The sequence below is a fragment of the Dipodomys ordii genome, unplaced genomic scaffold (genome assembly GCF_000151885.1).
Source record: "Dipodomys ordii isolate 6190 unplaced genomic scaffold, Dord_2.0 Scaffold119, whole genome shotgun sequence".
NCBI lineage: Eukaryota > Metazoa > Chordata > Mammalia > Rodentia > Heteromyidae > Dipodomys > Dipodomys ordii.
In genome coordinates, this window is record NW_012267335.1 from 3,993,781 (window position 1) to 4,017,852 (window position 24,072).

Sequence of the window (24,072 nt, forward strand, 5' to 3'; positions counted from 1 at the left end):
CTCTTTCAGGATAGCACTTGTTTTTAAACAAAATTTGTTTTCGCAATGGCATTTGGTCTGCTTTGGTTGACTGACCTATGTACCAGGTGTGCGTCTGGGAAGCAGAGGTAAACAGTAATAATAACCCTCCAGCAAAGAGAATTGGGATCTGTTGATATTCGGAAGGCATCTTTTTCAGGAGTTTTCCAGTCATCCCGAGCTGGATGGTTGCTGTTTCTTTGGAGGCTAGGAATGGGACAGGAATGCGATTTCCATTTTGCCAGTCTTCTACAACCCCTGTTGTGTCTCACAGACAGATCTCTTTTTCCATTCACTGAACTAGCCTAGAATCTTTTTTTTGTGAACATACTGTACAGAGGGGTTACAATTACATGGGCAAGATAATGAGTACATTTCTTATCAAGCATTGTAGCCTCCTCCTTTGTTTACCCTTCCCATCCCTTCCCAGCCTCCCCTCCCACCCAATCCTGCCCCCCCCACCAAAGTTGCAAAGTTCATTTTCAACATGACAACTTGTACTTCTCATTGTTGTAATGGGTCCACAGTTATCCTTAAATGACTTGTTTTTCCCCTTCTCCACAATTTGTACTGACATCAAATATAGTGAAAGCAGGTAGCCTAGAATCTTTAGGCATGTGAGTTTACAATACCACCTCTACAAAACTGATTTGTGAGATTATAGGCTGGAAGCTAAATGTATTAAAGAAAAAACTCTAAATGTACTTTCCTGAGATATTTTACCTAAAAATTTCCTACTGAATAGGTAGGTGATCTTTCCAGAGTTACCCTGATTTCTTTTATCTCTAAGATTCTATGGTCTAACTCACTTAGGTTTGCTTATGTATCATAAAATTAAAATTATAAGACCATTATCTAAGACTTGCTGATAAGTTTTGGACAATTCACGCGCCTTAGCAATCATTCTTTTTTTGCCTTCTGCCTTGTCACATTCTTGCCTGTGGTTCAAAGAACAGCAGCAACAATATCAAAACCCTTTGTCTTCTCTGCCTTTTATTTTTTGTGATCCTGAGTGATTATAACAATGGCTGAATCGTAACTAGGATAATATGTGCTACAACTGTACTCATACCAGCATTACATAACGTGAAAGAAAGTTCACTTTTCTTGGTTCTTCCTTTCCCTCTTTCTCCCCTTCAAATACATGCACAGAATATGGCAAACTAGTCCATAAATGCCTTTGAGTTTTCTCACATTCATGGCTTTGGAATAAGATCATCTTGTACATTTACTCAAATTTGTAAGGAATGATAAAAATTGATATAAATTTATTTTAATGGGCCATGTTTTAGTTGTCAATATTATTCATACTTTGTGCATCATTAATTATAAATGGTTACAAATAATCCAAATCAAATATTTTGTACAATTCTGTATATGCAGATTCTTATCTGTCTCTGTCATTTTATTCTTTATTTGTAAATTCAACTTATGTCTTTGGAAAGTATTATTTGGCAGTCACAGTTTTAAAATAATGTATATGCTCATGCATACGTGTAGGTGTGTTACATACACATGTATATTTACTATAGAGATCACTACCTATAGTCATATCTATCTATTATCTACCTGTCTAGATACAGAAATAGAGAGAGAAAATGTGTGTTTATATGCAACATATACATAGTCAACACACACACACACACACACACACACACACACACACACACACACACACACACACACACACACCACTATGGTCCACAGCAACCACAGCGAGCCAGCTGATGGCTCTTAGATAATGAGATGAACGATCCAATGGGCCCCAAGAACCTTATTGCAGCTACTTTGCTGTAGCCAGTGAGTGCTCTCAGGCAATTCTGAGTTCAGGGTGCTCTATAAACTAGCATAGTTTCTCTGGTGGGATCTCTCCTGTCATCTATTTTGGGGTCTGATGAACAATTTGGAGCCCTGAGGACTGACAAAATGTGCAAGAAGTAGTGTGGGGTCTGCCATAAACTAAGAAATGAAGGAGGAGGGTTAAGCTGGAAGTGCAAAGGCATTATTTTCTTTAAACCATGATTTGTGACTGTTTTTCAAGAAAATGGAAGATGTGTTAAGGATGAATGAGCCATTAGGAAGGCTTTGAGTGTCGTTTAGGTAGGAATCGTTTCTTTCTGAGATCCTTAACCTGGTGCTCTCAGGAGCCCCACAACTCTTGCGGACTTTGTTAAAATGACCCTTGAATGCTTGATCCATCAAGTGCTTCTGGGGTGCTGCTTCCCTAGCCCCTGTACCTCCTGCTCACACTAAGACCAGTGTTGCTTGCACACTGCATTTAGCTGGCTTGTCTTATTTGCATTTCAAATGAACTCATGTTCATTGAAGTTTTGAGTTTACTCTGGTCCTTATCTTTTTCTTTTTTGAAGTGAGAAAGACAATTGTGATTTTTATTTCCGTTTGAAGCATCCTATTTTCTCTTGAGAGAACTAGACTCTCGTTCTACATTAGCCTTAGAAAATCAGAAGACAGGTTGGGGCATGTGTATTTGAATAGATGCCCCCAGGGTAGCTCTAACAGCTGTTTAGGATCCAGACTTACCAGTCCGTTGGAAATCCATGTTTACTTATTGTCCAAGGAGAGGATTTTTTTTTTTTTTACTTAGAGTGATTATATGAAAGGCTTCCCAGGTGGCTGATTGTTTGACATTTACTCCTCCCCCAAATCAAAATTACTTTTCAAATGAATGCAGATGCTGAGGACTTATTCTTCAGTCCAGAATTTTCCTGTGAGGGGGGAAGATATGTGGGTTTTGGAGTTCATTTGGGGAATACTTGTTAAGCCTGCATGGGATTATGTCCTCTACCCGAAGGCTGTCATTGGATGGTGGTTCATTTTAGAAGAGATGAAAGGTGATTGATTAGCCTAAATGCTAGAGATCTCTGTATTCAACAAGAATGTGATGTGTGAGAATCCTAAACAGCCCAGTCTACTTATGAAAATCAGGAAGTTTGAAGACCACATAAAAGGGCAGTTTTATTGTGCTGGCATGGGTGCTGACAGAGCCAGCGCCTTTGTTAATGATTAACCATAAGAGTCTGAATTGGCAGGATAGGAAGAGAATCGAAGTCTACCACCCATATGAAGCTTCTGCTCTCCTTTCTACTAAAATCCTATAGAAGATGTTTGTTTTCTTTTCCATAGGTTCGAACCAGTGTCCAACCTGAGCACAAGGATCCCCCACCAGAAGTTGGGGTAAGAATTTTGTCTTTAAAAAGAAAATAGGCACCCACATTGCTCTTTGAAGTTCATCGTTTGGATGGTGTCTGGCTTCCTGACTCCTTGATCGCTGACAAATACAACTGAGTTAAATTAGCAGGCACCGTCACTGTCATGCCGAAGGCTGGCTTTGAATCTCGATTCTCATATCTCAGCCTCCTGAGTAGTCAGGATTATAGATGTGAGGCCCTGATGCCCACTTCCAAGCTGTTTCTTGATGAATTAGTCAAGTTGCTACCAATTGTATTCTTTTGAAATGTATTCATAGTTAAGATGTAATTCTACAGTAAATGACTACCATAAAGAACTTGTTGATTTGTTGAGGATTATTTATCAACTTCTAATACATTTCCTTCCATTTTTTTCCTTTCTGGTATCCTTTATTTAATGTTAATAGTCTTTGTATTCTTTTTCCCTTATTATGGGATGGAAAACCATGAAAACTCACATCTGTTATGTATAAGAGTGAAGAAAGTATACCTAGAAAAGGCCTATCTGATAAGTTATATGTGTATACACTGTATATCAGACTTATGATATCCACTTTGGCTCTTCAAAGCATATATCTCATATATATATATATATATGTATATGTATATATATATAGAGAGAGAGAGAGGGAGAATTTTATAGGAATAGGTCAGGCATTGCTGATATATTTATTTAACTTTTAAACTATCAGTAACTAATAGAAATAGAATATAGCACAAAGGGCATGCTTCATAAATAATTATAAATGTTCTAGTAACCATGTTTATAAAGAATAAATTAAAATTATATTATGATTAAAATTATATTAACCAGTTTACTAAAAGGACAATTATTTTTAAAAACAATGTATTTTTCTTCTTATCTGTTTTTAAATTGTATTTGTATTATCTTTCAGTACTTATATTAAGGGATTACATGAGTACAATGTATCTTGATCAATATCACCCCTTTCTTTAAGTTACTTTTAATGTATTTTATTTAACATAAGGTATTTTCATCTGAAAATGCAATCAATACAAAATTATGTGCTGTGTCACATGTTCCTTTATTCGTGCTAAGTCTTCTAAATTCAGTGGGTATTTATACTTGGAGAATATCTCCACTGAAGTAGTCCCATTTTAGGGGTTAAGGCTAAATGATTTTTCCTTCTGGTAGCCTGGCTCTGGACAGGAGTTGGAAATATTGTGGAGGAGCTTGCAAATTATAGTGTATAGAAGGCCTCCACCTAAGTCAATGCCTTGTGAGATCAACGAGAGCACTGGAGGGACTCTGTGACTTGGGTCTAGTCCTTGATGAGGGCGGGATAGGCTGATTATCCGTATACTCCATAAATAGGGAGAGACGACACACTCGCTTCCTGGCTGTTACTCTGCACTGGGCGATTGAAATCATGTATCAGTGCTTATCTGCTTTGGGGTCTGTGCGCCAGTACAATAATTCTGAGTGTTGGATTGTCATGACCAGGAAAAACCAAGAGGCCAGAGCCTTGTTTGGAGTAGACAGGGAGCGTGTCAGAAGGAGAGAAAGAATTGCCACCTACCCTGTGAGTGAGGCACAGGCAGAGAGGCTAGAGGTTCTGAGTCAGCCTCTCTGCTTGTTAATAGTTCTGTGCCTATGTGAAAACTAGTTTCCTCTCATGGGCTCCAGCTCCTTCCCCGGCACCCATGTGATGCCCTAACAAGCCACAACATCCTGTAGACACTCCACAAATCTGAGCTTGCAGAAATGCTTTCTCAGTAATCACCGAGGACCTGAAGTTTTATATCTTGCATTTTTTTAAATCTAGAATGCCTTCCTAACTATATTTTCTCTGAGTCTAATTTTTTATTTCTACTCATGTATTTTTCTTTCTGCATTGCAGACCTTTTTTTTCCTAGATATTTTCCTCTTCTTTTGGGTCAACGTCTGCCTTTTGCGGGGAATTTAAGTTGGACAGAAGACACTTGTAAAGCATCTTCCGTGGGGTGTCCTATCTCAATTACTTTGCATCCTAAGACTGATTATCTCTTTCCTGTTATTTTTGGGGAGTATACTAAGTGCTTTTTCTAGGCTTCTTGATTTCTCAAGATAAAGTTATCCATTATCCTGCCCATGCAATTGTAACCCCTCTGTACAGTATGTTCACAAATAAAATAAAATAAAATAAAAAAGATAAAGTTATCATGAGAACATAGTCCCAGAGTTGGGGTAACTTGTACAGGACCACAGACCATTGGGAATGACAAAGAAATGACAGCTTCAATGCTGGCCAGTCAATAACGAGGCAAGAGTCAGGAAAATCTCCCAGATTATCACTTGTGGGTAGAATAACTAATTCAGGGCCATACTTTAAACGTCTGAGCTCTAACTTCAATGAAGCTTTGTGTTTTATGTCTTTATTCTTCCCCTGATAGAAACAGCATCAAAGTAGACACAGGAAAGGCTGTCCCTTTAATTATATTTGAAACATAATATTTTTTAAAGTTTCTCTTAAAATCCATGATTACAACCACAGGGGGAGCAAAGATAAAAATAGCTCTGGGTTGCAATTCTCCTCCATTAGCAATAAGTACCATTTTTTTCCCCTCTCTGGGAACTCAGAGCTGAGAAACAAAGAAGATTCCATTCTTTTACAGTTGTCAGCCTTTTGTCAGCCAAGGGCCATACAGATATTTATAGCCTTTGTAAGTCATATCGTGCTGTCAATAGAAGAGCTGGAGGCGTGGCTCAGGAGTATTGCACTAGCCCAGCAAGCACAAGGCCGTGAGTTCAAACCCCCAGTACAAACAGACAGCCCTGCTGACAGAGCATGAGTGGCACATGTGTGTGCTTTTGTGCACCCAGTGGTGTGTGGGCCTTAGTTGGCCCAGTGGCCAGACACGCCACACTCCTGATGGATGATTTGTTTTCTAACTGGAGGGTTCCAGTGTTCTTGATATTAATGTGAAGCAAACTTAATGCCAAGGGAAAGGTGTAGAAAGTTTTCTTGCTGGGTGTTGTGGTGTGAAACTGATCTATTGTGAGAATGTGGAGCTGCTGTTCCTGTGTTTAGCCTGGAACCCCCAATACCATTATTTTACTTTTAGAATAACTAGGCGAATGCCTGCATCCAGCACTGCCTCTGACTTGACAGCGTTTCATAGTGAGGTTCATATGATCTCAGATCACAGTTAGCATGACTGGTTTTCCTCAGCTGGATTGGGTTGGAAGGCCTGGGTATGCACACACACTGTCCGTGTGGGGCTGGCAGCGGCGGTGACAGCGTTGGTGACAGTGGTCCTGGTCCCTTCCCACTCTGTGCTCTCCCTGGGCAGATGGAAAGGCCAAGGCCCAGCTTCCTGGGGAGCCCCTGGCCCGGTGGATGGGACACGCGTTCGGTGGCTCTGGCCATCAGTTTTGCTCACAGCTAGTGGTGCCATATGGCCCGTCTGGAGCTTGTCTAATTATAGCCCTCCCGCCCAGCCTTGCTGAGCGGGAGGAGTTGGGCTGAAAAGGGCCACCTCAAAACGGTGACACACGCAGGCTCCTCATCCCTACCTAGAAAACGCCAAAATAGACAGATTTAGAAATAGAAAATAATTAGGAATTGGAGGGCCTCATAAAATGTATTTTATTTGTTATTTTTGTAATGATTCAGGATTTATTCAATTTGAATTTCTTTTTATAAGTTTTTTTATTATGAAAATACTGTTCAGAAGGGTTACAGTTACATGAGCAAGATAATGAGTACATTTCGAATCAAGCATTGTGGCCTCCTCTTTTGTTTTTCCCCTACCATCCCTTCCCTCCCACCTCCTCAACTACACTCATCCCTCTCCCCTACTGTAAAGTTCGTTATTCAACATAGCCTCTTGTACATCTCATTGTTGCAATGCGTCAACCTGCATCCCTATTTAAACATTTTGTTTTTTCTCTTTCCCTCCCCAAATTAGACTGACATCAAATACAGTGAAAACAGGGGTAATACCATGGGGAGGAACATACAAAGCAACAAAATAATCACATGGTACCTTATAAATATGTTAGGAACAATAGCAAGAAGGAAAAAACCACTTGTGTCCCTATCTTGAGGTTCATTTCGCTTAACTTCATCTCATCTGGTCATATGTACATAGCTTTTGACCTTTTCTACTTATCCCAGACATTATTGCAAATAAGGGAAGCCATGAGACCTATGTTTCTTTGAGCCTGGCTTACTTCACTTAATATAATTTTTTCCAAGTCTTTTCATTTCCTAACAAGTGGGGCAATGTCATTCTTTCTTTTATTGTTGTTGATCAGGGGGTTTGAGCTCTGGTTACTATCCATGAGCTCATTCTTTCAAGGTTAGTGCTCTACCACTTTGAGTCACAGCACCACCTCCAGTTTTCTGGTGGTTAATTGGAGATAAGAATCTCACAGACTTTCTTGTCTGGGCTGGCTTTGAACCAGGATCTTCAGATCTCTGCTTCCTGAGTAGCTATGATTACAGGCATGAGTCACCAGCACCTGTCTAGCAGCATAAAATTTATAATGTGTTAAGAGTTTTTGAGTACAGTGAAAGAGAAGCAGGCATTTAAATTAAAACCCTTGATTATCAGTGAAAGAGAAAGGGAATGATGCATCTATAAATGACAAAATGCTGGAAGTATACTATAATAGGAATGGAAAGACTTGGGAAAAATTATACTAAGTAAAATGAGCCAGACCTAAAGAAAGATAGGCTGCATGGTTTCTCTGATTTGTATTAACTAGAATGTGCTGTAAATCTACAAGTAAACCCAATGGACAGTAAAAGACAAATAATTACACCTGGACATGATTAATGAAGCATAAACTGCAAACTAAACATTCACAAGTGAGAATAAAGGAGGATATTCTTAGGAAAGGATCTCAAAGGCTCAGTAGCTATGTTCAGATGATCATATAACATGATACTTATTGAAATGAACTCCAAGAAATGGCAGAGGTTTTTTATTATACTGTTTGTGATTCTTTTTCCCTTTCTTTTCTTCTTTCCTTTTTTCTTTGATTTATTCCCTTCTTTGCTGTTTTTATTTCTGTACTCTTTGTCTTGTGTATAAGTTTATCTGGTTTCGGGAGGGGAGAGGGAAACAGAAATGGTGGGACAAGGGGTGAACCGATTCAACAGTGAAAGCCACTAGACACTATGTTGGAAATTAACTATACAATCTGGAGGGAGGGAAGTCAACCGGGGAAAAACAGAGAGAAGGAGGGAGGGGTGACCCTGTTCAAAAGGAAATGTAGTCATTACCTGAACCATGTAATTGTAACCCCTCTGTACATCACCTTTACAATAAACATTTCAAAAAAAGTACATAATATATATGCTATAAAATTATTTTGATTTGTTCCCATTTCAATGGGCTGCAGTGATTTGTAAGTTGCATACAGAGTATTTCTTCTGCATCTGTTAAATATAACTTTCTTGAACGCTTTGCTGTGCCATTCATTTATTATTGGGCAGGGAATGTTTTTCACATGCCCACTCTTGTTCTGGGCAGGAAAGTTTATCAGAAAGTAAAATAAAGCTTATTTTAGATCTCCAAATCACCATTATTTGTGAGGTGTAAACATAAGCAATTAAATATAAAATATTGGATGATGGTAGGGAATGAGGAGGTGGTTAACTGGTCTGGTTCCTGAATGTCTGCTTGGCTCTATAGTCCCTTGGTGAGGTCTGTCCATTTCTGCAGGTTTTGTTGGTGAAGCCCTACCTTTACTCTTCTGCCTTGCTCCAGTCATTGCCTCACTCCTAGAAACCTCTTCTTTCCCTCATCTTTTTCATCTCATAAGAGAATCTCAGATTCCCTGAGCTTTATTTAAGTTGGTGTCTCAACTAGCATTTAGTTCCAAACAAATTCATCAGGGTTGCCATTCTTAAATATTAGACACTTCCCATTTAAGAGCTGAATGTGTTCCCAAATGTTTGCATTTTTGCCTTCCTGAAGTAGCTCTTTGAAGGTATGGGCTTGAAAATTGAAATGCATGCAATTTCTGACTGAGTCCTTGTGTAGCTATGTTTAACAAATGCTATGTTAACGAAGTGTTAAAAACAAAATCCAGTTGTGCTGAGTGCCCATGCAATACTAGGGCCTGTCATCCTAGCTACTCAGGAGGCTGAGATCTGAGGATCACAATTCAAAGCCAGCCTGAGCAGGAAGGTCCAGAAGACTCTTATCTCCAATGAATCACCAAAAAAGCCAGAAGTGGAGCTGTGGTTCAGAGTGGCAGAGCTCTCTAACCTTAAGCAGAAGAAGCTCAGAGACAGCATCCAGGACCTGAGTTCAAACCCCAGGTCCAGGAACAAACAAATAAAACATGCCATTGCTCTCAGACCCTTGAATTCAGTTTCTCCCACAAGTGAAGTCTGGCAGTAATCCTATGATGAGAGAAAGTCAGTACAATAACCTTGACTTTTGTAGAATATCACATGCCGAGACAGCAGACGCATAGGTAATGATAACGGATGGGTAATGCTAGGGGTTTTTTTTGGACCTTGATCAATATTGTTTATGTTATTTATATAATAATAGCCAGGAATAGTAAAAAGAGATGGAAGTTCTTATCTTGAGATAGAAAAAAATAACAGTTTTCTTCTTTACATTGACTGCAAGACTAGAAAACATAAGTGATTTGATACCCAGTATACTAAAAAGCAATTTCAGAAAGGATAACGGAAGAAGCACCTTTTACTTGTGTGTAGGGGACTGAATTTGTCTCATGCTATTTACTACAGCAATAGCTAAGGAAACAAATGCTTTTGAATGTTTCTGTGATGGAGGAGAAATATAGCCTTTCTATTTATATCTTGTCCAGTGTCCCACATAAAAATAGCTCCAAGTAACAGATTTGTTCATATCTGGAGTATAAACTTGTTGCACTCAGTAATTTGAAGAAGACTCAAAGAACAACAGCATTGGTAAATACTGAAGTTCATCAGCTCTTCTTTCACTATAGTTTTCTTTTGGAGAGAAGCATATGACTAGTGGAAAAGTCCTACCTGGCATCTTTAGCATGTAGTTATTTTCCAGGCTAGGAATCTCTTTGTTTTTGAACAGAAATGGTACACTTATTCACCCTTCTTCCCTCACCCCCTGAGGTGGATAGATACTATTAATAATTGTATTTCTGTCAGTGAAGTATTTATCAGGCTAACAGATTCTGTATGTTATTTGTCTAAAGACTAAGGCTGTGTGATTGGTGCGACAACAAAAATATTAAGGACCTCAGAAGTTAATAGAAGGCATTTTTTTCTTTCTGATTTTCAGAGAAGTTTCTTGGGTTCTACCGTCTTTCAAGTCGGGGAGTTACTGAAGTCAAAGGAGCAGCTGCTGACCCTGGGTCTGAGGTGAGTCCTTCCTTGGAGGAGCACTGTTCAAGTGTGGAGCCTGTGATGTGCAGGCTTCATTTCAGGGTCAGAGGTCTCCCAGGGGTTAGATGTCAGCTCTCAGATAGCCTGTGACTTTGTGCAACAAGTTATTATGAACTAGCAATAATCCAGGTTCACACCAGGTTCATGGTACAGGTTGGGAAAGGTTATTCGCTATCATTACACTATCATTAAGATGATGAAATTCTTTCAAAAAGGTACACCTAAATTATGATGGCATTACCTCATTATATTCGCACCAAAAGTTATTTTTTAAGTCTGTTTGAAATGTGCTTGTTAGAGGCAGTATTGTAGCTTTATCGTAGTAGAGAGTAAACTGGGATTGTTTTCGTTCATTTTGTTGCTATGCTATTCAACCTAAAACACTGAGCATTTAGAATAGATTCATTAAAATGGACAGTAGATTATAGCTAATTCTGAGTATGAGCACAATTATTTTGATATCAAGGTTGAGATATCAAGATAATAACATTGCTTAGGAAATCGTTGAGTACTTTTAATACTAAGAACATTTTAATATTAAGAGTATATTAATACTGAGAACACTTCAGACTACTAAGATGAGTATTAAGGAAGATGAGTATTAAGGAGAATTTTAAAATTCTTTTAAAATTTACAGCATATTTAAAAATTTTATAACTTTTATAATTAAGTACACATAAAGAATACCGCCCTAGAGTTCAAGTGGATAAAAAAAATGTTTAGGGCATTATTTGTAAATCTGAAGAGGCTCTTGCTGTGAAGGAACATGGGGGCTCTTTGGGGCACTAGAAAGCGTCTTGCTTGACTCTGTCCCCCACAAACAACCTTTGCAACTAGCAATTAATTCATCAAATCTATTCATTTTCATTGCACTTACTTTATCATATGACAAGTTTCTATGGTTTATGTTGGACTGTATTCTTCTACATTCTCCTCTTTTTCTCTCTGTATTTCTGCATGGTGGTTGGATAGTATTGCAGTATTGTAATATGCAAGCAGATCAATGAGTGTTGTGGATCCTAATAAGGCTGCTCCCTTGTTTCTAACTTCCTTTAGGTCTGAGCTCTTCAACATTTTGTAGTGCTATGGTTTATTTGAGGAAACATAAAAATCTTTATGGTTTGCAGATGTTACTCCCAATACATTTTCTACTGTTATTTTTTCAATTAAAAGTGTCAGATGACCAGCTGAAAAATACTAGCTGTTCATGTCACTGATACCATGCCCAGATACCATCATCCTCGCACATCCGTTGGAACTGACCTTCAGATCCCAGGATGTGTGATAGAAGATATCAAACACAGATCTAACGGAGAACTGCTAACGGCTTGCGTGCGTTCTCCAGCATGTGTGCCCACTGTCCCCTTCTTCATCCTGAGTCACCAGCATTAACACCAGAGGCAGGGACCTACCTGTAGGCTAGTCCTCCGAAGAGACCCTGCTGTGGAAAGGAAACCAGACACCAGAACATCCTAGTGAAATGAAAATGAGGCAGCCTAGTAACCTGAGAACGGAAGCCCAAGGGTTCATATTATATTTGGATTAAAAAAAAAGAAATACAAACATTTCACATTGAGTCAAAAGCACTACAGATTTCCACCTTTGATTTCAACACCCTGATTTGAGGTCATTTTGTCTTGATTGTGTAAAAGGATACAAGTTGAACAATCAAGGATTGTCTTCTTGAAAAACACTAATTTTAGGAGACGGATTTTGAAATGGCTGTGGTGTTATTTGCCCTTCAGTGCTCAGCTAACGTCCTTCAAGCCAGCCAGATTGTAAATGTATCATACTTTTTTTAAAAAAATTCTTGTACACGGTGTTGCCTTTTATTTCTGATATAATTTACCTTCGTTTTTTTTTTTTTTCCTTTGCTCTGTGTCTGAAGTGGTGAATTGTAGGAACACTAGGTCAGGAGTAAAAAAAAATTTTTTTTGTTTTATTTCTTAAACAGTCATATGTACTAATTATTTCTTTTATTCATTTAATATTCCAGTCATTATTTTTAAACCATAGAATTAAACTAAAAAGCAAGAGGCTGATTGTGGTTACTAGTTGAGGATGGTGAAGTTCCTTATCTGTGTGTTCAGTTCAAGCTTTGCAAATATGACATTTTGACCTGTGTCTGATGCTCTGTTAGGAACTTTTTTGGCTAGGTAATTCAGACTCCATTGCTCATTTTGTGTAATGCCATGATTTAATGTGCCTACTGTATTATATGTGTTTTTGAGTTCAGAGAGATCTGGAAATCAAGTGCCTTGGAATTGATTCTTTTTTCCTATAGAAAACCTTAAAAGGCAAGAGATGTATATTTACTCTTTAGAACCATGACATTAGCAGAACCTGAACAAGTAACGACAATTAAATACTGTACTCACTAAGTAGAATGTTAGAACGTTGTAATAATGCCTTTTGAGTTGATAAAAGAATGGAAAACTTGGATCTACTCCTGGGTATGGTGCTAGTAGTAGCCAGGGAAAAACCATGGTGTCCCTAAATACAAAGGCAAACAACAATAACAATTTAAAAGGTAAAACTTCTGCCCTACTAAATCCTCAGAGAGGCAGGTGGAAGTTGTATTGTGTGTCTCCTGGGAGCGTGAATTTCATTTGTTTTCATTCATTCATTCATTTAGCAAACATTAACTAAGAATTTTTCATATCCTAAGAACTGAGATAGGTTTTTTACAGAAGTTTTTAAATGTCAGCAGCAAAGTTAATATTTTTCCGTCGATATTAATATTTTTCAGTCGATATCATTAATAGTATGTTTGATGAATGATCTATTTATAGGTATCAATTAGCATGCAAAGGACCAAGAAGACATGCACTATCTTATCATTTAATCCTTGAGGCACTATCTATCTATCTATCATCTATCTATCTATCTATCTATCTATGACTGTACAAGTAAGATTAGATCTCAATTTAGTTTGAGTCCAGAACTTGTTGTGTATGTATTTTACTACCTTGTAGAAAACTCACAACCTAACAGAATCTTTTATCCTTTTCTGTTTTGTAGTCCACCCATGGGACAGCTTACATCCCTCAATATCTTAACACTTAAAACCAATTTTATGTGCCTACAACATGAAGCTTTAGTAATTATTTGTTGGGATTTTAATTTGCTGTGATGATTTCCTTATATTTTTATAGATGATTGGGATCCTTGCTTAGATCCTTAGATCTTTGATAGATCAGCTTCTATCCTTTCTTCTGGATGGATTCCAGCTAAGTTAGTAGAAAGGGTGCATTGTAAGCGTTGCAGTGTTTGTGAGATGAGCACAACAGTAGTGAACGACAGGGTATAAAGTGCTTGAAATGTTGAAGCCCTTGCGCAGCAATCAGCATCTATTCCAGTACAGCTACCATAGCTTGAACATTTACTCATCATGGAACTTTCTGCAGTATGCCTTACAAATGCTTTGTTATTTCTTCTGTAACTTTTACCTTTACAACATCCACTGACCCCAAACTAAGTGATCATTAATATCATCATAGTAGTAATGCATATGATATTATGATCACAAATTATATACCATATGATATTAAGGATAAAAAGATTTTTTTAAATTTGGATGTGCAACTATTTACTCATACAAAGAAAATTTGCTGTATTTTCACTTATTACTTTTGCCACTTTTGCAATCGTACTCTCTCATCAAACACAGTGAAACTCTAATGACCCAGTATGAACATATAGGATTGTGACTTATAATATACAAATGGATGAATAAAATGTATGAAGAAAATTGCTCAACCCCTGCTTATCTTTAAATCCTCCCTATCTGATGTATCAGTTGTGTGTACATATGCAAACATGTACACCCAATACATTAACTATGTCATAAAGTGGTTTCTTTGTGTGACTGTACTGGGTTTAAACTGGAGTGAGCCTAGGCTCCTTTAACTCACTAAAGGCCACACCTCCACTTCTGTCTGCTTGCTCGTTAATGGGAGATAAGGTTCAGTCAAATTTATTTGCTTGGGCTGGCTCTGTGCCTCAATGTTCAGATCTTAGCGTTTGGAATAGCTAGGAATAGGCTGAAGAGGATCATAGAATGTTTTGATGGATAAGTGTGTTATACATATATTAATTCAGGATTATTTTTCTTAAAAATCATGAATGCTTATTTTTACTGCTTCCAAGCATTTGTGCTTAGGGAAAGTAAGATCAAAATTGTAAGTTTCCAAGTTAGTTACACACACACACACACACACACACACACACGATCAAAACTTAAGTTCACTGTTTCTAAAAATACTAGAATAACAGCTAATGAAAAAGAAATAATATCCTTAGTGATAATTGCTGAAAATTATTGAAAGGCTGTAATACACTTCATCTGATAATAACTGTTAAACTTCCAGCAACGTGTTATAAAATTAAAAAATGCAAATTACACAAACAGGAGATTCAGACAGTAAAGACAGAGTGTATGATTTAGATGTGGTTTAGAGACATATCTAAGCCTGGATCCTGGTATACTAGCTGGATTTTGATAGGTCTGAGCCTATTATTGTTGTTATTATTATCATTATTATTTGTACTAGGGCTTATATTCAAGGCCCCATACTATTGCCTCTTATATTGTTGCTTAGCTTTTCTTCAAGGGTAGTGTTCTACCACCACTTCAGCCACACTTCCACTTCAGACTTTTTGCTGGTTAATTGGAGATGAGGTTCTCACAGACTTTCCAGGTAGGCACTGAACTTTGATTCTCAAATCGCAGCCTCCTGAGTACCTAGGATTACAGGTGTGAGCCACTGGTATCTGACATTTCCTTATTGACTCCCCTCTATTCCCTGATTTTCATTTTTCTTTTCTCTTTTCAAGTGGGTCTGAGAGGTACACTGACCACAGGCTATCTGAAATAGTATCCACCGGGAATCCAGTGTTCATCATATATTTTACTTATTGTTCATCATATATTTTACTTATTGTTATCCATATTATCTTCTATTTTGTTTCACTAGATTTTTAATTATAATGGAAATGTCTCTACAGTTAGATACTCTCAGCTTTTCTTTATTTTCCTGATTTATTCTTATGGCCATGGAAACCAATTACACTTCCTTAAATTGCATTATTTGGAAGGTACTAGATTTGTTGGATTGTAAGCCGGTGTAGAGTTGTCAGGCCCTGAAGGGCCATGCATGCTTGGAGGCACTTCAGTAACACCTCAATTTATACAAGAAAGGCCCGAAGTCTTTCTTCTTTTCAAATGCAAATCATATAATGTCAATGTCTGTACACAAAGACCTACCTGCTTAAGAAGTTGGAGAGCTAATTTAGCTTTGGAGATAATTTGCAGGAATGATTAGGCTTAAACAGAATTATATTTGACTTGAAAAATTTACATTAGATCTCCTCACGTTTGCCAAAGTCCCTTTTATCATTTATTACTGTGTTGCTAATGCTCTGCACATGTTTATGTTGGGTCTTTCTGTTTTTCTTCAGTGTTTAGTTTAGGGTATATGAATAGAGGAACTCTATATTCAAATCCTGTATTTCATAAATCCTGTATTTTAAAAAATAAAGTGATCTTATTTTACAATAGGAGGTCTCCAAACCTTCATTAGCCTTGCCCAAGAAATAGAGGTTATCCATCTAGATGACCCTGGTAGTCTACAAATTTACCTTTTCTGGTAACAAGTGATATTCTGAGGCATATGTCAACCTCCTTTTGGCCACCCTCTTCCTTGATCGCTTCCCATTGGCTCTCCATTTTCCTGTGGTCAGTGCCTGTCTTGCTTTTGCTTTTAAGCAGATACTGGAAGAAGCAGCTCTGAGCTTTCTTTCTTAGCTAGCAGAGGATCAGCGGTCACAAGAAGATCATAAATGTTTAATTGAGCCTCCAGTGAGATTTCTTGTGTGTTTCTGGTTATAAATTGTTAGTTCTACTTCATATCCACATGTCAGTGGTACGGAGAGTACTGTGTATTGAGCAGAGAGAACGTCACTTGTCCAGAACACTATTCCTCCTCACAGACTGCTCTAGCCCAGGAATTCCTGCCTTAGTTTATTAAGTGGAATTCACAAATGCCTGTTGTGTGTGGCACCCTGTGGTTCTCATAGTGTATCAGTAAAGCTGTGGCTAAGAGAGGTTACTCACAATAAGTTAGGTATGAAGAGTTGAGACAGAGAAAGTAAGAAGACTACTGCACTAAAGAGCACTAAAAACATATCACAATTAATATGATAAATGAGGAAGGATGTAGTGAAGACAAAAAATAGGAGAAGAAGGAGCGATCAAGCAAGTTTATTTTGTTTTATTTAACTATGTAACACTCATATAATAACCCTGTTGCTTTTCTCTGTGCTTATAAGGGGAGATGGCTGCTTTGGTCCCAGCCCAGAGGCTGATGGGTAACACACCCTCTTCTCTGATCAATATATATATGTCTCTTAGATTCTCATAGAAAACCTTAGGGCATTAAGCATTGTTCTTGAAAACATTGCCTTGCAGCAGTGATTTTGTTGCATTGTTGGGTAGTTTTACTATCTTCCTGGAAAGATGGGTTGAAAATGTACCAAATCATGGAATACAGGTTCATTGGATCTGCTCTAAATGTCACCTTCCTATTTCATATAAGCAAGTATCACTTCCTTAGAGATACATGTTAGATGTTACTTTTTTTGGGGGGGTGGGAGCGGTTATGGGGCTTGAACTTAGAACCTGGGTGCTGTCCCTGAACTCACTCTCTCAAAACTAGTGCTCTACCACTTTGAGCCACAGCCTCATTGACTTTCCTGCCTGGGCTGGTTTCAAACTGCGATCCTCAGATCTCAGCCTCCTGAGCAGCTAGGATTACAGATGGGAGCAACCAGTACCTGGCTAGGTATTTCTTTTTTCTGATGTTGACACAAAAATTAAGATGTAAACAAACATATTGCTTCAGAGTTAAAAATGAAAATTGATGAATAAAATAAATTTGAAGACATAATACATACAGGCATACACACACAGATGATCATATGATTCAGATCTTTGCATGAAAGACTAGAGCAGATACCTTTAATTAATTTATTTTATTTTATTTATTCAATGCACTGGAGCTGAAATTGGGGCCTTGCACTTGTTAGGCAAATGCTCTTATCACTGGAGCCATGTCCCCAGTCTTTTTTGCTTTTATTACTTTGCAAAATGTATCTTGTCGAATATCTGAGCAGGCTTGAATGGCAGTCCCCCTATTTATGCTATCTGAATAGTTGTAATGGCCGTACCATCATGCCCAGTTTGTCTTCACATTGATTGAGATGGAGTTTTACAATTTCTTTTACCTAGTCTCATCTTGAAAGGCACTTGAACCACTGGGCCTGAATTATTTTTATCTTTCCCAGTGCTTTTTTGTTGCGGTCTTTCACTGAGAGTGATTTTAAAAGTTTCCATCCTAAATTTAGAAGTACTATTTAGTGGGGATTAGTCTTCTCTTATATCTAGAATAAAATTGAAGATTTTCCAAGGACTAACACAGTGAATAGGAAAGAAGTTTTCCGAGGGCTCCTGGGCTTGCTTATTTCTTGGGCAAACTGCCAACTAACACTAAATGTCTTGATATTGAGATGCAGCTGGCACATGTACACACAGGTTGCTGCTAGGTTCAGACATGGTGGCCTTTCATGCTGTAGATGGCTGACTCTGAGACTGGGGTCCCAGGACTGTCCATAGGAGTCAATTGCTTTTCTCAGATTTTTCAACCTAGCAATGGTAGGTATACGACTGAAAGTGTTTAAATTATAGATTCATAAGCTAGATTTAAAGAAAGCAATCCTCTAATATTGTAATAAAAAAAGAAACCTTTTATCCCTAATCCCCCCTTTCTTTGAGCAAATACTATTCAAGTGATATTATATTCCCCCCTAAGCTTATTTGAAAAATAGACCTGAGATGATAGAAGAGATATGGAGGCTCCAGCAAGGGGAAAATAGTCAAAATACAAAAAATGGGTTTTTATAATACCAGATATGAAATTGTATTATTATATTTTCAAGGATTGTTTTTGTAAGTGTCTAAATTCCTTAAGTCCAAAGGGTGTTGGTCATGGAAATAAAATGATGCAGCAAAAATTTCTTTAGAGTTTTAGGACTAAGGTGAAGGTAAGATAGGAGAAATCCATTCTCTACTGAGGATTCTCCCCCCCCCTTATTTAAAAACAAACACCTTTCATACTCATTTACAGACCTTCTCCCCAGCCTTGTCTTGAAGAGAGATGGAGTTAGGATAGAAGGTAAAGAGTTTCTCTGGGAAGAGGAGGGTATCCTGGAATCAATCGTAAGCTCAGTATCCCAGGAAGGGAAGCTAAGATTAGAAAACCATGCAACATTATAGTAGTACATGAATATTCATTCTGAGAAAGTTCCTTCTTGTTTCTGAGTCATCCACATTTATTCTTAGCCCAGAAAGGTGACTCACAAGTCCTACAGCCTGCCCTATAGATTACTTGTGTCAGCAAGGCCTGGAAACTAAGTCACCTCACTCCTAAGAATTGTGATCAGTATTCTGCATTAACAGCGACAGAGAAGCTTGGGTCACAGGCTTATCAGCGCTGAAATAAAGACTTGAATGAGGTGAGGACTGAATCCCTGGTGATGGTTGCTGAAGGATGTCTCCATTTATGATTCGTTCTTAGGGACTAGGCATCGAGAAAGAAGTCATGTTTGTTTTATTTAGGGATCCTAATGAGTTACACAGGGAAATGTGTTAATGCGTGTGAGATAACTTCTGTGCTCCCGGAGGTTAACCTTGCAGGATCAAAGCTTACAAAGTCTCCAGAAACAGAAGGGCTCACTGGAGTCCTCAGAGAATATCACAATCATCATCCATAATTGGGAATTCATTTGATTACATTTCCTCTCCTACCCTGTTTAGGAATAATAACACCAAGAAGAGTTTAAATTGTAGATTCCTAAGCCTGACTTAAAGAAAAGGATCCCCTTGTATGTAAATAGAAGCAAATAACATTTTCTCCCTACTTTTCCTTCCCTGCTGTCTCCCTTTTCCCTGCACCCCCTCTAGTTCTTTTTTTTTAATTTAGTTTTATTTTATTTGTGAACATACTGTACAGAGGGGTTACAATTACATGGGCAGGATAATGCGTACATTTCTTACCAAGCCTTGCAGCCTCCTCCTTTGTTTACCCTTCACATCCCTTCCCAGCCTCCCCCCTCCCCCGTCTAGTTCTTGAAGCAAGTACTGTTCAAATGTTTCTATCTTTCTTGCCAAGTGCATTTGAAAAGTAGACTGAGATGGTGGACATGAAGGTTCCAGAGAATAAAAATGGCAAAGACACCTAACACTGGCACAATGTGTGGCATTGTGAAATTGCTGTGCTTCACAGAAAGCAGCACAGATGCAGGGCAAGGGAATGGAGGCCACTAGGTAGTCCCCAGTAAGTATCGCCGCATTATCACCAGATCACGAGGCTCTCATAACACGGCGTGCCGAACAGATTTTTTTTCTTCTTTCACATAAGAACCCAGCATCTCCAGTGTTGGATGACTTCTTGTCTTTGGTCACACACTTCCTCTCCCTGGTGTCTACCTTGCTCAAGGGGAGAGCATGGCTAATCTCATCTGGAAGGGACGTCTGAGCAGAAGGGTGCCGGAGAGCAACTACTCTATACCTATCAGCGGGGAGTTGGCATGCCAAGGGAAGTAAAGCTGAAATAAAGGCGCCAAACAAGTGTGCCTGGCATAATATTTGAGGGATGGGGGAGGGGGAGATCCCTTTGAGCAGGGAAGTAGCATGATCTGACTTCCGTGGGATTAGACAGGAGGGGGTGGGGGGAGGGGGGAGATGCAGGTGGAAGGTGGTGAGGCGGCATTGCATTCCGGATGCACTGTGAACAAATACAAACCCGGCCTCACGACTAGGACGGATGTAATATTTGAGAGGAAGAGCAGCAACAGAACCGAACGTAAAAAGCACGATCTAGATGTTAACAGAGGAGTTGCTGTGGGGAGGCGGCGGTCCTGCTGCTGGGAAATCCAGTTTTGAGCATTTTAAACATCAGATGACTTTGTAAGAATGAGTGACCGAGGAAAGCAGTGAAGCTGCCCCTGGGAGCCTAAGGAAATATTTTGAATTACAGTCAAGAGACTCAAATTTCTGAGTAAATAGAGAAAATCATCACTAAGGTTTTGAACTCCATTGACGAAAGTGTATTTTAGTAAGTGGCCTAGACGTTATCTTATTAAGCTTAATAAATTAATAGGATAAAAAATAGAAAGTGTCATAAGGAGCGAAAAACCCACAATGGTTTAAAGAAAAACACATTGAAAATAAGAAATAGTAATTTGATCAAGGAGGAAACTTTATCATTGTGGCTGAATATGAACCCAAGACATGTTCTCAATGCTAGACCTACTTTCTCCATTCATTGTTGCTGGTCCCGCCAGATGTGATGCTCAGAAAAATACCACCAATTTACTGCTTGCCCATTTTTTTTCACTGAAGATTCAAGATATCTAAATCATGTAATGTTATTTTTCCCATTGCTCCTACAAGGAGAGAATTAAACTTAGATTGGTCAAGCAAACTGTACATCACTATGTTGTTGATACATTCCAGTAAAAATAAAAAAATTAAAAATCTAGGAAGGATGAAGGAAGATAGCTTACAGCCTGGGGAATTTATAAGACTGCGATAAAATCCATAGTTGAAGGTTGGTGGTCATCAAAGTTATATCAAGATGCAAACATCCCTTGTCTTAATGCATGCCATTCAAGGCAGTAAGTTGCCTTCTGATCATTTTGAAAGTTGCAAGTTGGAAGACTGTGACCACCTCCAGACGTACATGTAGAAGCCCCACCTGACGTGTGGTGGAATGGGAGATGGGGGCTTGGGGAGGTAGTTAAGTTTGCTGAGTTGAGGGTGGGACTGCTTTTTATGGGATTCATGTCCTGACAAGAAGAAAGACGTGAGGACTTGCTCTCTCTCTTTCACGTGAGGACATAGCTAGAAGGCAGCCACCTACAAGCCAAAACCCACCTAATGCTGAACCCCTGATCTCAGACCTCTAGCCTTCAGAATGCGAGAACAAACCTTTCTGTCACTCAGTGCTTACCCACCTAACGCTGAACCCCTGATCTCAGACCTCTAGCCTTCAGAATGCAAGAACAAACCTTTCTGTCACTCAGTGCTTTGGTTTAGCAGACAAAGACCAAAGGTAGCTAAACTCCGACAGAGGTCAGCGAATAGACTTCTAAGATCATACTCATTACACCAGCCAGGCCTTGCCTCTACAGAGTGGGATTTATTCAAGTTGTCAAGAATCAGGTCCACTTTTAAGATGCCAGTGAATTTAAAAGATGCCACGCACTGGTGGCTCGTGTCTATATTGCCTGCCACTCAGGAAACTGAGATCTGAGGATCGCCATTCAAAACCAGCTCAGGAACATAAGTCTGAGAGAGACTTTTTATCTCCAATTAACCAGCAAAAAAAAGCCAGAAGTGGAGGTATGGTTCAAATAGTAGAGCACCACCAGAGGAAAAGAGACAAACCCAAATCCCCAGTTTAAGCCTCAGTATGGTTACATAGCACAACAACACAAACAAAAATACTGACAAGTGAAATGGGAAATGTTTAGTAATCCAAGACAATACTAACTACAGCCCATCTGAATACAGGCTGATGGCTCGTGTGTCTGACAGATTGCTCCTGCGTGCACCCAGGGAGGCATGAGACTGTGCGGCATATGTCCATGAGCTCCCAAACTGGGGTGTGGAGGTAATTTGTATTTGCATGGAGTCCTTGGCCAGAAATAGGAGGGAAATAAAGTGATTTGGGGCCTCTGAAAAGAGTTGTGGATGGAAGCTCATCTGCTCTTCACACTGCTGAATGATTCCCTGGTTACAACTCAGAAAGCAAAGGATTCTGGGTGGAAGCCATTTGAAAGCACATCATGGATCCGAACCCTGCAGGTTATAAGAAGATGAAGATGCTTTGAGAATTGATTCTCTCAACATATAGAGGACAGCATCACTCAGACACAGAGGAGAGAGAGAGACCAGAGCTCAAGCTGCTAGGGTAGAAGGCGGCCTGTAAGAAGAAACCCCGGGAAGAAATGAGGAACATTCCAAAGCATTCTCTTGCCCAGATGAAAGGTCAACAGGTTCAGCAGAAGTGAGATTTCCTCCAACCTCTAGCAGAACACGGAGAGCTAAGCAAAGCCACTCCCATTTTCTGTGAAGACTTAAAAAATAAAGACAAAGCACGTATTGACTAATTGACAACTAAATAAAAGCATAAATCATACAGAAATAAAGTCCTAGCACATTATGGTTTGACCTTTGGAAGTTTCTAGAAATAAGATGCAGTCTTCTGATTCTTACAGTTCTTGGAAAGCACACAACCCCGCTGGTGGCTCAGTTTCCCCACACTGGGCTGGATGAGACCCAACGCTACACACACAGCTTAAAGCATTCTCTGATTTTAGTTGCTCTGAATACTAAGGGTTCTGAGAAGGACTCTATGTCAGAATAATAGAAAAGCAATGGTCACATCCGGGTTAGTTAAAACAAGTGAACTTCTTATTAGGAACACATTTCATTGCGATTCTCAGAAAAAGTTTACAAAAGGCTACGTAACAATTCCCATGGGTTCTCATTTTAATATCTCCTGTTGCTGTACTCCAGGAGCCAAGTATGTAATTATCCACTTGAAACTGAAAACTACAAGAGGCAACTACCCTCAGTCACCCCAATATTTAGCTGAATGACTCTGCAGTTGCCCCCCTGCCCCAGAGCAGGCTGGGAACAGCCTGACTTCTGTGCTTACAGGTGGCATCTGAGGAGGGAGTCTCTAATCTCGTGAGTGCCCTAATACTATAGCTCAGCTCTAGTTCTGTGTGTTTACCCCCCCCCATTGCCTGAGACCAGTATTTTACTTTATTATCTCATCCCTAAAACATCTGAAATATCTCTGCCTTCCTCTTTCTCTGTTTATTTATCTGGTTTCTGTTTCATTGAAAAGAGGAATTTAGCAATTTCCCACGTTGTATTCCCAGCCTACGTGCATCCACGCTGTTTGTCCTCTGGCTCTAGGTTTATACCCACTTCCCATTTAGATTCCATTTCTTCTCACTCATCTGAGAGCATTAGAAATTATGTCCTTTTCTTCTCTTGCTCATAATTTATATCTATCTATCTATCTGTCTGTCTGTCTGTCTTTATATAGATACATCAGCAAAAGCTGCCGTCCAGTCTTCCTTCTAAGCCACACTTCCTTTCCCTGCTCCCGTTCACCGCAGAGCCTTTTCAGATCCACCTCTAGAACTTCCTCAGATAGTCTTGTGAACTGTCCTCTTCGCTTTCATCCCTGTCCCCTACACAGCACACTTGTCATGATCTGCCGCAGCCCCTGCTGCCACATCCCGTGACTGATCGTTAGCGCTCCATTGTAGTCATATCTACACAGCGCAATCACTTACTCCTTAGTTACTTGGTATCTGGGACCCTAGACTTTTTTTTATCCTTCCTACCACTG

General features: G+C 39.1%; 1 protein-coding gene across 4 annotated transcripts in view; it reads left to right on the top strand.

Moving 5' to 3' along the window:
* Positions 1 to 24,072, top strand: part of Inpp4b (inositol polyphosphate-4-phosphatase, type II, 105kDa) — a 354,826-nt gene that overhangs the window by 162,463 nt on the left and 168,291 nt on the right. For 3 of the 4 annotated variants that reach the window (XM_013029535.1, XM_013029536.1, XM_013029538.1), the window contains exons 7-8: positions 3,163 to 3,213; positions 10,479 to 10,558. In XM_013029535.1, the coding sequence (XP_012884989.1) occupies positions 3,163 to 3,213; positions 10,479 to 10,558 (131 nt within the window). The remainder of the gene's footprint in view (positions 1 to 3,162; positions 3,214 to 10,478; positions 10,559 to 24,072) is intronic. The other variant, XM_013029537.1, reaches the window with a different exon arrangement.